We start from the raw sequence: 14,008 nt of genomic DNA on the forward strand, positions 1-14,008 counted from the left end.
CTTGTCCCTCTTAGTACACTATGGTAAGGATAGGGTTAACTCCATATTAAGTCCTTTCACTATAGCTCCTCTTAGTACACTATGGTAGGGATAGGGTTAACTCCATATTAAGTCCTTTTACCGTAGCAGTAATCTTGTAAATGATTAGATTAAACATTTTTTATTTTTTATTCGCATCGATAGTGTACTGAAGTGATGATGGGACTGATTCTCAAAAATGTCCCCCTATCATAGTTCCTTTTGAACTTCCGCTAAATGAATATGTATGCTAGGCGGGTATTTTTACCCGTCAATAAACGCAGGGTATTGCCCACTTTTCAGACCTATCTATATGCTACACGATCTTTTTCACCTGCCAATAAATGCAGGGAGTTGTGTGTTTGCGTATTAATGGCAATAAAGAGTTTTGGTGTGGAGCGATTCATTCCCAATATCTGTCAGATATGATATATACCTACCTTCGGGTTCCTCTTCCATAGACAGTAACAGCGCTGTTTATTTTGGACGCTTCGGAGGCAAACATACGCCCACAGAAGGAGGAGTTATCCTCCGCACGGAGACTCTGCAATCTGATTGGCGGAGACCCGAATGATGTCGAGGGGGCGTATCCTTAGAAGCAGTCTGGGCTCTATTTAAACCCCAGCGCTGCAGCAGTCAGCGTCAGACACTCCGTACCGGCTCCCACCATCAGGGACCGGGAAATGCGGTTTTAACCGCAACTACATCTTTATTATTTTTTTTGATTGTTACATCCTCTCCTGATGATAAGTTTAACTTTGAAACGCGTTGAGAGATTTTATTATGCGCATCTTAAACCTGGATACCTGTAGTTTATTTTGAACAGGCAGGGACATAGTGAAAGAGCATAAATGTCAGTAAATTACTAAGACCAGCATTTGGTATGCACACTTAATCTGTAAAAAAGTCGCACCTAGCTTACATAGGGTGGCATGTGTGTAAGTGTGCATGAGTGTCAATAGGCTCCAGGGCTCTATGCAAGATATCAGAGCAGGGTAATGGGGGGATGATTATCCTATACAGCTACGGCAGCAGCTAGAGTAACAACCTCTTATTCTTGAACCTATAAAGTGGTGTTTACTAGCATGTGCCAGAGAGTTAGTTTACTATTCCCTGGATGCTCATTTAAATCAATATAATTGCGCCAGCAGTCTGTGGGGACACATACTGAAAGAGTGTATTGGGAGTTGTCCTAATCACGTCTGCTGGGGTGTTTGTTATTTGTTTGTTTTAATAGCCCTGGCTATATTATTTTTAGCTGATCAAAATAAAAGTTATATTTTATGCTAGTTAGAATTCGTGTGTTTAAAGGTAGCATTTTGTGCCCCTCTTTGTCAAATAGACCACTTAGCACAGTCAGCCCCCTTCTTAGTCAAGTCCGAGATAGGTTTCACAACCTCAGAAAATCCCTTGATAAACTGGCGATAATAGTTGGAGAACCCCAAGAACCGTTGGACTGCCTTTAGGTTCTCGGGTCGCGGCCACTCCAAGACTGCCCTGACCTTCTCAGGGTCCATCTCGAACCCCTTGTCCGATAGGATATAGCCAAGGAAACATAATTTATTGACCGCGAACACACATTTCTCCAGCTTAGCACTTAATTGGTTAACCCTCAGGAGATCTAAAACCTCTCTCACTCTCTCCCAATGAGTCTCCAAATCCGGGGTGTAAATGAGTATATCGTCCAGATAGACCACAACCCCCCTCCCTATGACGGCACTTAGTACATCATTAATAAAATTCTGAAAAAACGCAGGCGCATTGGTTAGACCGAAAGGCATCACAAGATTCTCAAAGTGTCCTAGGGGTGTGTTAAACACTGTTTTCCACTCATCCCCCCTCTTGATTCTCAGCAAGTTATACGCCCCACGTAAATCTATTTTACTAAACCAGCGAGCTCCCGTAATCTGGCTGAATAGATCAGAGATCAACGGAATGGGATAGGGATTCCGCACCGTGATTTTGTTAATCTCCCTAAAATCCAAACAAGGGCGCAACCCTCCATCTTTCTTCTTTACAAAGAAAAACCCCACTGCTACTGGGGACTTAGATGGGCGAATATGCCCCACCTCTAGACTCCCCTCAATATACTCTTTGAGCGCCTCCCTCTCCGGAATAGTGAGATTGTACAACCTTGTCTTGGGTAACACTGCATTTGGTATAAATTTAATCGAGCAATCATAGGTGCGATGTGGTGGTAATGTCTTGGCTGCCCTTTCCTCAAAGACCTCCCTGAACTCACATATTTCTTGAGGCAAATTGTCTATAGACAAAGACATAACGGATATGGGCAGACATCGACCATTACACCCCTGCCCCCAAGAAACTACTGACTCGGTCTCCCAGTTGATAATAGGGTTATGCTGCTTCAGCCAGGGCCACCCCAAAACTACTTGTGCTGGTAACTTTGACAACAAGAACAAGTCAATCTCTTCCCTGTGGCCACCCACAATAAACTCCAAACCCTCCACCTGTTTGGAGATGACAGCTTGCTGTAGAGGGGTCTTATCAATAGCCCACACCGGTATCTGAGACTCCAAGACCAAAGGACTCACCCTTAATTGCTCACAAAACTCTGAGTCAATAAGGTTGACTGCCGAACCACAATCAACCAAAATCCGGCACTTCTGCCCATTTACCCATCCTTCAAGGGTCAACCCGGCAGTCTGAGTACAGGAAATATGCACACCTCCCTCCTTAGTAGGTTTTCTCCCTTTACCCTCAATAGACCTGGGGTTATTACTCTCCTTGGCGAACCATTCTCTGGAGGGGCATACCCTTGCTACATGTCCCATCCCTCCACACACAAAACAGCGTACTGTGCGGGACCCTTCACTCTTGGGGCTTGCACTTCGCACAGTGGCCCCAATCTGCATGGGTTGGTCCCCCGGGTCCTCTCTAAAAACAGAGAATTGAGGAGGGCTAAGCCCCCCAGGACTCTTGTCTCCACGCTCCCGGAGGCGCCGTCCAACTCTAATTGCCAGCTGCATGGCCTCATCTAGATCTCCCGGAACAGGGTGAGAAACTAGATGGTCTTTAACCTGGTCCGAGAGCCCTGTCTCAAACTGACTAAGTAGAGCGGGGTCATTCCAGTGTACTTCTGCTGCCCACCTACGAAACTCTGTGCAATATTTCTCTATAGCGTGATCCCCTTGCACCACACGTCGTAGGTTATACTCAGCCGTGCGTACCCTGTCTGGGTCGTCATACAGTAACCCCATTGTGGAGAAAAACGCCTCTACAGTTAGTAAGCAAGCTGAGTCGGCTGGTAACGAATGTGCCCAGATGAGGGGATCATCTCTCAATAAAGTAATAATAATCCCAACTCTCTGTACCTCAGAACCGGAGGAAAACGGCCGTAGCCGGAAATACAAAAGACAGTCCTTTTGAAATCGGAAAAAATCTGACCTCTTACCTCGGAAGGGTTCAGGTAAGCTGACTTTTGGCTCCAGAGGCCGACCCACATGGGCGCTACTCACCTGCCTCTGTATGCCCTCCACCTGAGAGGCTGTGTGTTGAGCCAACTGCTGTACTTGAGATACGCCAGAAGCTTGGATGGCATCCATTCGTAGCTTGATCCCCTCCATCTCAGTGGAAATCTGCTGCACCGCCTGGTACAACTGTTTCAGGTCCGTCATAATGCAAACGAACCCCTTTTTTTTTTTTTTTTTTTTTTTTTTTTTTTTTTTACCGGCTGAGTGTACTGTTATGTCAGTCCAGGTAGCTGCAACGGGGCTAAGGGATAGCAGTAGGGAATCTCGCCCTGCACTACTCCCACTAGCTATCCCGGTCCCTGCCTCACGGGTGTGGGTCGGCTGTACTCAGGCTAAGCCTGACCCCGACAGCTCCTCTCTCACTGATTCCGTAGGCCTAGAGGGAAGTGGGAGAAGGAATGCCCTATAAGACCTCTAGGGACTGGAGACTAAAGGGGGTCACCCCTAACGAACAAGTGAAGCTGCTACTGACAGGGACTGACAAGGGTGTGCGCTGACTAACAACACAAGCAGCACACAGGAAAAATGTGGGAAAGGATTCCCCCAAACCAATATGAGAAGGAACCTTACACTAGGAAACAAACACAGGGAAACTGAGTAGAAATCAAAGGATAAGGCAATTCACTCACACAGTCAATTATACACAGAGGGAGGATTGGTGAACACAGAAGGGAAAACACACAAACCAACTCGTTCACCCAAACCTCCCAAAAACCAACCACGGAACTTCCTCTATCCCAGAACACCACCTACTCCTCCTGCTAAGGCCTAGCTCTGTAAAAGTGACACTCAGCACAGAACCATGGGAGGCATGGGTTTAAATACAGAGTAGAGACCACTCCTCCCAGGTGCAAATGGGAGGACAGACTAATCAACCAGGAGATAAAGCTGCCTACCATCAGTGCGCACGTGCAAGTCAGAAGGTGTGCACCAATACTCACGACAGGACAACCCCGCAGCGCCAGGATGCCACTCCAGACACTGCGCAGCCAAAAACTCCCCAGGTAAGAAAAATAGAAAGTAAAGAACCTAAATACTCCTAACAGAAACACTGGGGAGTAGACTCCCAGTCCCCGTTCTTCCATAGGTACCGGTTCCAATGCAGCCTTGTCCACATACTCTTGTATGGACTCCTCCAGATGAAGTTGTTTGGTGCCCTGAAGAGGGCGGGTCCTGACGTACTTGTCTGGAGGTGGAGAAGCGAAGCTGATCTTGTAGCCGCTGTGTATAATGTCGAGGACCCATGGGTCCCTGATATGTCAGGACCACTCTGAGGTGAAAGCGGAAAGGCGACCCCCTATTGTCGCGGGAGCGCGGTGGGGAGGGCCAAAATAGTCATATGCCTCTTTTCGCCTCCTGGGAGGCGCCCCGACCTCCTCCTCTGGGTTGACCTCCTGAACGCCTTTGAAAGCGACCTCTCGATGTTCCCCTTGAAGGGCGGTAGGTCCGAAAGGAGCGCTGGCCCCTTCCGCCAGACTGGGGGAGGCACTTGCCCTTGGAGTCTGCCAACCCCTCCATTATTCTGTCCAGCTCTCTCCCAAACAATCTTCCGGCCTCAAAGGGGAGACTGCAGAGGGTAAATTTAGAGGCTTTGTCCGCCCGCCATGGTTTGAGCCATAAAGGCCGTCTCGCAGCCGTAGATAAAGCCATGGCTCTGGAGGCCAATTTAGACTGATAGAAGACGGCCTCGGCAAGATAATCCACCATAAGATTGATGTCCGCTATGGACTCCAGCAGCTCGTCCCTATGGGTTCCTGCATCTGTCTCCCTTTGCAGGTTAGCCAAATCGGACTGGAGCTTGGTCACCACTTCTCCTGCCGCGATGCTCACGGAGGCCTGTGCCGAAGAGGCGGCATAGATTCTCCTCAGGGATCCCTCCATCCTCCGGTCCATGGGGTCCTGGAGATTAGACCCGTTTTCCGCAGGGAGAACCGTACGTTTAGACAGTTTGGCGACCGCCATGTCTACCTTAGGTGGAGGTCCCCAAGAGCTCAGCTGGTCTTCAGCAATGGGAAATAGGCCTCTAAATCTCCTGGAGGTATTGAATGCCCTCTCAGGCTTCCTCTTTATCACCTCCAGAGACACCTTGAAGGATCTAAGAGATCCGGAAGGGCCTTCGCCCGATTCGGCATCTGGGTCCTTGGCCCTGACCACTTTCAGGAGCTTGGTAATCTTCTCCAGTGGAAAGGAGGCTTTTATCGGTTCTTCTGGGTCCTCTCCAGAGGATACCTGATCCACTATCTGCAAGCCCTCCAAGGATGGAAGGGACAGCTGCGGAGATTCCAGTCGTGGTCTCTTGCCTAACTGGGAAATGGAGGTCTCCAGTTTCTTCACAGACTCTCCAACAAACTCCTTCACCCATCCTACGACATCACGCAGTGAGGTCTCCTCTGAGGGGGAGCCTATGCACCCACGGCAGCACTGATAGGCGTACCCATCGGGCAGCGGAATACTGCATTTTAAGCATGCCAGGTGCCGGCGCTTCGCCGTGGACTTTCTCGGCGGGATATCCCGGGTTGAGGAGGAAGAAGACATCTAGCAAGGCAAGAGACAAAGGGTTAAAACCTGTGCTGGAAACTCACCCTCCCTCCCCACCCCACCCCACCCCACCCCACCCCCCCTGCCTGCCCCAGACCTTAAAGTAGTAGGGAACTGACTCCTAGTATCCTACACAAGATACCGCGTGTTCCAGCTTGAGTGCGAGCAGTCAAGCACTCAGCAGCAGGACAAAGGGGCTTTTAAAGGCAGGAGGGAAGAAAGGAGGAGGGACGGGGGGGAGGGGCGGACACAACTTACAGGTCCCACCCCCCCCTCAAAGAGTGCAGAAACTGCCCCAAAAACCCCTAAACAGGGGGAAGATAGGGGCCTCTCTAGAAGGAGGGGGGAGACTCCCCCTCCTAAAGCCATAATAGAGCCGAACACGCCGGCTCTACTTAACCAAAGGCCGGGCCGCGGCGCGAGGAACCTCTGCGCATGTGCGGCGGCCCGGCCGAGTACGCCGCTTAATCTGCCCGCCGGGAACTCCCTCTAGAGACCGGAAGTTCCGCCGGCCGGAAGGTCCTAGGCGCCGAGCTGCGGCAAGCCAAGGATGGAAACCGAGGTCCCCACCCGCCGGAAAACAAGCACCAGCAAAAAGGTATTACACAGGGGAGGGAGAGAGCTCTCTCCCCCCCCGTCCACCTGTCTCTGTCCACAGGACAGAAAAAAACACGAGGGGAGAGAGGTCTCTCTGACCTAATATAGGGGAGGGGGAGGTTGTTTGTTAGTTAAGTAAACTTATTCCACCTGTCCTAAACAGTACACAGGGGCAGGAAAACCCCCATGTTGTGCCGCTGTTTGGCGTAGGGGGAAAAGAACACAGTCCCTACAGTCAAACATGGCGGAGGTTCCCTGATGTTTTGGGGTTGCTTTGCTGCCTCTGGCATTGGACTGCTTGACTGTGTGCATGGCATTATGAAGTCTGAAGACTACCAACAAATTTCGCAGCATAATGTAGGGCCCAGTGTGAGAAAGCTGGGTCTCCATCAGAGGTCATGGGTCTTCCAGAAGGACAATGACCCAAAACACACTTCAAAAAGCACTAGAAAATGGTTTGAGAGAAAGCACTGGAGACTTCTAAAGTGGCCAGCAATGAGTCCAGACCTGAATCCCATAGAACACCTGTGGAGAGATCTCTTGATGGCAGTTTGGAGAAGGCACCCTTCACATCTCAGGGACCTGGAACAGTTTGCCAAAGAAGAATGGTCTAAAATTCCAGCAGAGCATTGTAAAAAACTCATTGATGGTTACCGGAAGCGGTTGTTCACAGTTATTTTGTCTAAAGGTTGTGCTACCAAGTATTAGGCTGAGGGTGCCAATACTATTGTCCGGCCCATTTTTGGAGTTTTGTGTAAAATGATCAATGATTTGACTTTTTTTTTTCATTCTCTTTTGTGTTTTTTCATTGCAAGTAAAATAAATGAAGATATTAATACCAAAGAGTTTGTGCTTGCAATCATTTTCTGGAAGAAAACGAGTATTATCTGACAGAATTGCAGGGGTGCCAATACTTTTGGCCAACACTGTACATAATATAGAGCACATCAATACAGTTTTGAAAAGCTTGTAAAACAATAGTTGGAGAATAGGAGAATTTAGTCAGATTCAACAATTACACAGGCAGAATAGATTGTGGGGATAACGTCACTCCTTAGGGAGAGACCACCTTCTCAGGTGTGTGGAGACTTATAGCCATAGTTGCTCCACTGCAAAGGAACATGGGAAGAATATGCAAATCTGTCTCCCAAAATGTAAACAGGGAGACAGTGCCTCTGTTTGCTGCCCTCTATAGCAAGCAACCCTGAACAACATGCCCGACTTCCCAGAAGCCTTTGCTGCATGATGCGAGGTTATAACCAAATCAGTTTCTCAGCTACGGACGGTGCAACACTCGGGAAGGCCAGGGCTGGTATCACGGTAATATATCCGATGTGGCCGGCTTTCAGGGGGGAGTCCCTGGGTCCCGAATGTGCACCAAATCTCCCTTTTTGAATGTCCCCGATTACCCACCCCCACTCTGATATCCGACAATGACAACAGACAACCAGGCTTCGGGGGTAATCGTTGCTCTTTTTACTAGCAGGACGAGTTGATACAAATATACAGATGACGGAGTGATTCTTCACATACAATACAGCGATCTTTATAGACAATGTCCACTTAATCAGGCGATGGAGCTTTGAGCAAGAATACCTTGGACTTGGTTAACTCGTAGTAGCTTGGGAAGTTAAACTTGTATATACTTGTAGGGATGGCCTGTATCCAGGGGGTTAGTCCTCAACAAAGCTGGGTACACGTATATAGAAGAGGCGATACAAGTTATCGACGGCGGGGGACCCTCAATTTCCGTCAGATTAGCCATGGGCTCCTTAAATATATATTTGTCCCAAAGACTTACTTGAATAAAGAAATACGTGTGAAGTTCCCAGATGTATGGATACCGGACGGCCTACTCGTAGAGACGTGGAGCTTCAGGGGAAAACACTCCCTGAGGAACATCTTGGAGGCAGAGGAAAAGGCATCTCTGCTTGGAGATTCAGAAGAAAGTATTCTCTGAGAAGAAGCTTGGGTACAGAGGAAAAGACGTCTCTGTTACAATTTCCCGGAGACTTAGCTGCCATTTTTGCAGCTTCCCATGTGCTCAGCTCAACACCAAAGACAAAAGACAAAAAGTTCCCAACCCCCTCTCTAGAGTGGGCGGTCACTCAGCTCCGCCTCCAGGCCAGCCAAGCTCCCTTGAGTGGTCCTGGAGGTCGCCTAATTATAATGGACACTCCCTTTACAGTGCCAGCTCAAATTACAATGACAAAGTATAGGCAGGTGTAGTTCACAAAAACATCCACAAGATGGCGCATGCTCTGGTGAAATATAGAAGGAATGACGGGGGAGGAATCTTTTTTTACCTTATGTGCAAATGTCCATATCATCTCGGTCTGCACGGATTATTAGAGGGAATTGGACTAGCAGTACCGGGACATTACAGACGGCACCGTTTCTGTCACTTTGGACGTCATCAGCGCAGCACAGAGAGAACTGATTTGGTTTAAGTGAAAGGCTGTGAGACCAGATTGTGGGGATAACGTCACTCCTTGCTTCTGGGAAGTCGGACATGTTGTTCAGGGTTGCTTGCTATAGAGGGCAGCAAACAGAGGCACTGTCTCCCTGTTTACATCTTGGGAGATAGATTTGCATATTCTTCCCATGTTCCTTTGCAGTGGAGCAACTATGGCTATAAGTCTCCACACACCTGAGAAGGTGGTCTCTCCCTAAGGAGTGTCGTTATCCCCACAATCTGGTCTCACAGCCTCTCACTTAAACCAAATCAGTTCTCTCCGTGCTGCGCTGATGACGTCCAAAGAGACAGAAACGGTGCCGTCCGTAGCTGAGAAACTGATTTGACTATAACCTCGCATCATGCAGCAAAGGCTTCTGGGAAGTCGGGCATGTTGTTCAGGGTTGCTTGCTATAGAGGGCAGCAAACAGAGGCACTGTCTCCCTGTTTACATCTTGGGAGACAGATTTGCATATTCTTCCCACAGGCAGAATAGTAATAGAAATCAATAGATAGGAGTGAAGGCATACATTTGCTGCTCTAATACAGAACTACAGACACACAGACAGGACAGTTAACCCTTTCATTGCCAATAATATGTGCTGTAATTCTATTCTATGAGTGTTGTACAATAGAGCAGTTTTTAATTAAATACATAACAATAGCACTAATCTAATGATCATATCATGCCCTGCTGCACTGCCACACAGCTGCCTACCACCACTGCCGCCACTCAGCCAGACATGTCCTGGTCCATTGCGTTCCACTATACCACACTAGTGGTGCCACAGTGTTGGTATGTAAAAACAATTTTGATTTCACATCTCTTTATGGAATATTTTTGATACATTTTTGTAAAGATAATCCTTCATCACTTCACAAATTGGCTTACAACCACAAGTCTGTCTTCCAAATAAAAGCAACAAGCTTGTAGAACTTAGAAATCATCAAAAATAGCTACATTTTCTACCATTACTTTTTGCAATTTAACCACCATGTGTATAAAAAATGCACCATTTTCCCGAATAAATGGGTAATTTTTGGAGCATTTTAAATATTAAAATGTGTAAAAGTGTGTGGCAGAAAAGTCTATAGTTTATTAAAGGGGCTCTATCAGCAAAATTATGCTTTATGAGCCCCACATATGCCTGAATAGCCTTTAAAAAGGCTATTGAGGCACCGCAAATGTTATTTTACCCTCCCCCCCATTTTAAAATAGAACCATAAAAACATATTTGTGAATCATACCTATCGTGCACGGTGGGCGGTCCTCCACGGTCCGACGTCATCTTGCTGTCACGCCTTCCTCTTCTTTCTTCTTCCAGCGACGCCGTCCTGGCTCTTCCACGCCTTCATCTTCTTTTCTTCCGGAATGAAGAAGTACGCAGTACGCTTGCGTAGTTCTAAGTTCTGGAAGGAGCTATACTGCGCACGTGCGGGATTTGAACACAACCCACCGGAAGAACAGAAGATCAAGGCGGGGAAGAGGCAGGACAGGTGGACATTGCTGGAAGAAGAAAGAAGAGGAAGGCGTGACAGCAAGATGACATCGGACCGTGGACGACCGCCCACCGTGCACGATAGGTATGATTTACAAATATGTTTTTATGGTTTTATTTTAAAACGGGGGGGGGGGGGGGGGTGTTAAAAAACATTTGCGGTGCCTGAATAGCCTTTTTAAAGGCTATTCACGCATATGAGGGGCTCATACAGCATAATTTTGCTGATAGTGACCCTTTAAGTTTGTATCCACTATTTACCATTCATTTTTCCATAGATAAACATGTCACTTCTCTTTGACATAACCTCAGCCTTGGAGATCTAGAAATTGGACAGATAGGTTCCTAGGAGTGCTAAGAGTATTCTACACTAGGTTTTAAGCCATTTTAAGTCTGGTTCATATCAAACTTGTTCAACAAAAAACAACATACCCGGAGCTACCCGAACCCAAAACAACATGTAACCTGAGAGGTTCGCCAATCTCTAACCTCAACACGTTAGGCTGGGACATTGATTTTAGAATCTCTTAGTGAGTGGTACTGGAGCACCTCAGCAGACAGTGTTGTCTCTTTTTCTCTTTACCATTTTATATCAGACTTTGACTCTTCAGAAGATGACAGATAATTCAGCTGTGGTAGGTTGTATGAGGGCTTGCTCCAGGTTTTGGTGGGCCCTTGGACAACAGAGTCCCAGGGGCCTCCTTTCAATCATGGTAAGAAGCACAAGGAGTTACATCTAGTGAACGCTGCAATTCATGAAAAACATTATATCTGCCCTTTCTGAATGGACAAAGAAAGTTTTAGTCTTTTTATCATTGCAGTGAAATTCAGTGGATGCAAATGGAGGGTCCTGCATCTGCCTTTCTGTCAGAACGACAAATTGAAAAGTGTGAACCTAGCCTTACTCATACAGTACTGTAATGACTGGTTGGATGTATAAATAAATACTATTATTAGACATATACAACATTAATTGTGGTCTCAATAGACTTTTTAACAACTTTGTACCCAAAAATACACCAATTAATGCTGTTTTCATGTCTGCATCATGGATTCTGTTATAAATGCAAAGCACGACACAGTGTTGGCTCTGTCACATAGCAGACACCACCTTTACCAAACAGATTCCATTGACTTACAATGCAGTCTGTTGAGTTTTACGATTCCATACTTTTACACTGGACATTTGATGTAATTCAACTACGTGGCAGTTGAATACCGTGACCCTCCCACGGGTGGAGACTGAGAAAAATCCCCCAAATAACTATAATATACCAAGATAGGAGAAATGCCTGAAGAGATACATATATATGGTCAGAATTAATGTAAATAAATTATCCAAATTGCAATGACTTTTTCAGGTGCTATGTCGCATTTTCAGGGCCTCTGCACAAACGTCAAGGTGGAAAGTGACACTACTTTGCAAACTACACACCTCAAGGAATTTCTTCAGGGGTGAAGTTATCACATTGGCCTTGAAACAAAATAAATGCATTTTTTCCAATGAAGCATTAATAGGAAAAAAAAAAAAATAAACAAAGTAATAAAAAGGAATTGATGTACTTGCAATTTCTTCCGAGGGCGTCAATACCCCATATATAGTCATAAATTGTTGTATGGGCAAACGGCAGAGCTCAGAAGGAAAGGACTGGTATTTGCCTTTAGGGTCCATTCACATGGAGGAAAATGGTGAGGAATTTGGTGTGGAATTTCAGCGCTGAAGAAAAAGCCTCCCTTTGATTTCAATGAGTTCCTTTTACTGCCTCCAGTGCCCTTTAATTATAACAGTGCTATTCCCAGTACCCCTATATTAGGGACCCAGATCCACTATAGTTATGGTTATTGGGGTGCTGTGGCTATCATAACAGTCACAGTATCCATAGCTGGGTCTCCATAAGTATAATAACTGAGGTACCTCTATAACAGTGAGACCACCAGTTGCTCTGCAGCTATGACAACCATAGTACCAAAGGGAAAACAGGAGGTGACATTCTTTACACTATGCAGGGCATATTAAGGGGGGGGGGGGGCATTATACAGAGGAGAATATTAAGTGGAACATTATACTATAGGGGGAAATTTACTATGGAGGGAATTATGCTGTAGGGACTATTATATTGTGGGAGGACCACAGAGAACATGATGGTTTGTTTGGGCCACAAAAGGGGATTAAGCTTTGTGGGACCACAAAAGTATACGTGGGAATGCCAAAGTGGGCATTGGCACGGGTGGGGGCCATAGCTTACAAGAATTCACCTCAGTGCTAACAGATTTTGTAGCTCTTTTGGTGCTTAGAAAGTTGGGAGATATAGGAAACTTCCGCAGATACAACACCACAATGACCCTATCAGAAATGACGGACACAGTGCCAAGTAGCCACAGAATGTGTATTTTATTTTATTGAATGCTATCTCTTCACATGAAATGTAGCAGGCACAAGAAACACTTCAAGTATATCCAATTCACTCTCCTCCTGGGTCTTATGACCTAAATTATCGGTGTCGCAGAGGCTTCTACAAGCCCTATGTACTGTATATAACTAGCATTTCAGTCTTGTCTGACATTCATTCAGCCGCTAGGAGGCACTAAAACTATGTAGATAAGACTTCCCTATAACACAGTCACAGCGCAATACACGAAAACGAGGTTTGAGACGCAGTGTAGTTCCTCTCTGCTGGTTTCCGGTGTCCGCTCAGATTGCAATGAGTATTTGATATTTCCTAATGATGGAGGAGTCTACAGCAGGGAATCCTTGCCACATGCTGCAGGATCTAAAGGACTTCACTGAGAGATGCCGGAGCCGCCTGACAGAGCTGCTGCAGGAGCTGGGCTGGGAGCAGGAGGCGCCGGGCGGAGGACAAGTGTGTATAGTAGTAGTTTGTATAGAACAGTGTGTAGACATTAGTGTGTAGACATTAGTGTGTAGACATTAGTGTGTAGACATTAGTGTGTAGACATTAGTGTGTAGACATTAGTGTGTAGACATTAGTGTGTAGACATTCGAGGTAATCCCTCATAGATGACTAGTACTACAGACTCTCCTACTACATCTCCAGATAGACGCTGCCTAAATGCTGGGTCATGCTTGGTTAAAGAGGTTGTCCGGGGAAAAAAATATTTTTAACATAGGCCGGAGAAGTTGAAGAAAAAAACCCCCAAACAAACAATAATAGTCTCTTGTCCCCAGTGCTTTGGTGTCATCCCAAGGCAGTCCTTCAGCAGAGCTGTCTTCGTGAGGTTAAAGAGGACCTTTCATGTCCACATACGTTTTGTTTTTTTTCTAATGTAGATTGTAAGCCCCATATGGGGATCACTCTGTACATTTTAAAAAAAAATATCAGTATGTCTTTGTGGAATGGGAGGAAATCCACACAAACATGGGGAGAACATACAAAATCCTTGCAGAT

At 46.4% G+C, this 14,008-nt stretch overlaps 1 protein-coding gene across 2 annotated transcripts in view; it reads left to right on the forward strand.

Moving 5' to 3' along the window:
- The first annotated feature begins 13,265 nt into the window (after positions 1–13,265).
- The window catches only part of SNRNP48 (small nuclear ribonucleoprotein U11/U12 subunit 48), a 28,938-nt gene continuing 28,195 nt past the window's right edge, over positions 13,266–14,008 (forward strand). For both annotated transcript variants that reach the window (XM_075272181.1, XM_075272183.1), the window contains exon 1: positions 13,266–13,462. In XM_075272181.1, the coding sequence (XP_075128282.1) occupies positions 13,325–13,462 (138 nt within the window). In that variant the 5' untranslated portion in view covers positions 13,266–13,324. The remainder of the gene's footprint in view (positions 13,463–14,008) is intronic.

The sequence above is a fragment of the Leptodactylus fuscus genome, chromosome 4 (assembly GCF_031893055.1).
Source record: "Leptodactylus fuscus isolate aLepFus1 chromosome 4, aLepFus1.hap2, whole genome shotgun sequence".
NCBI classification, from domain to species: Eukaryota; Metazoa; Chordata; class Amphibia; order Anura; family Leptodactylidae; genus Leptodactylus; species Leptodactylus fuscus.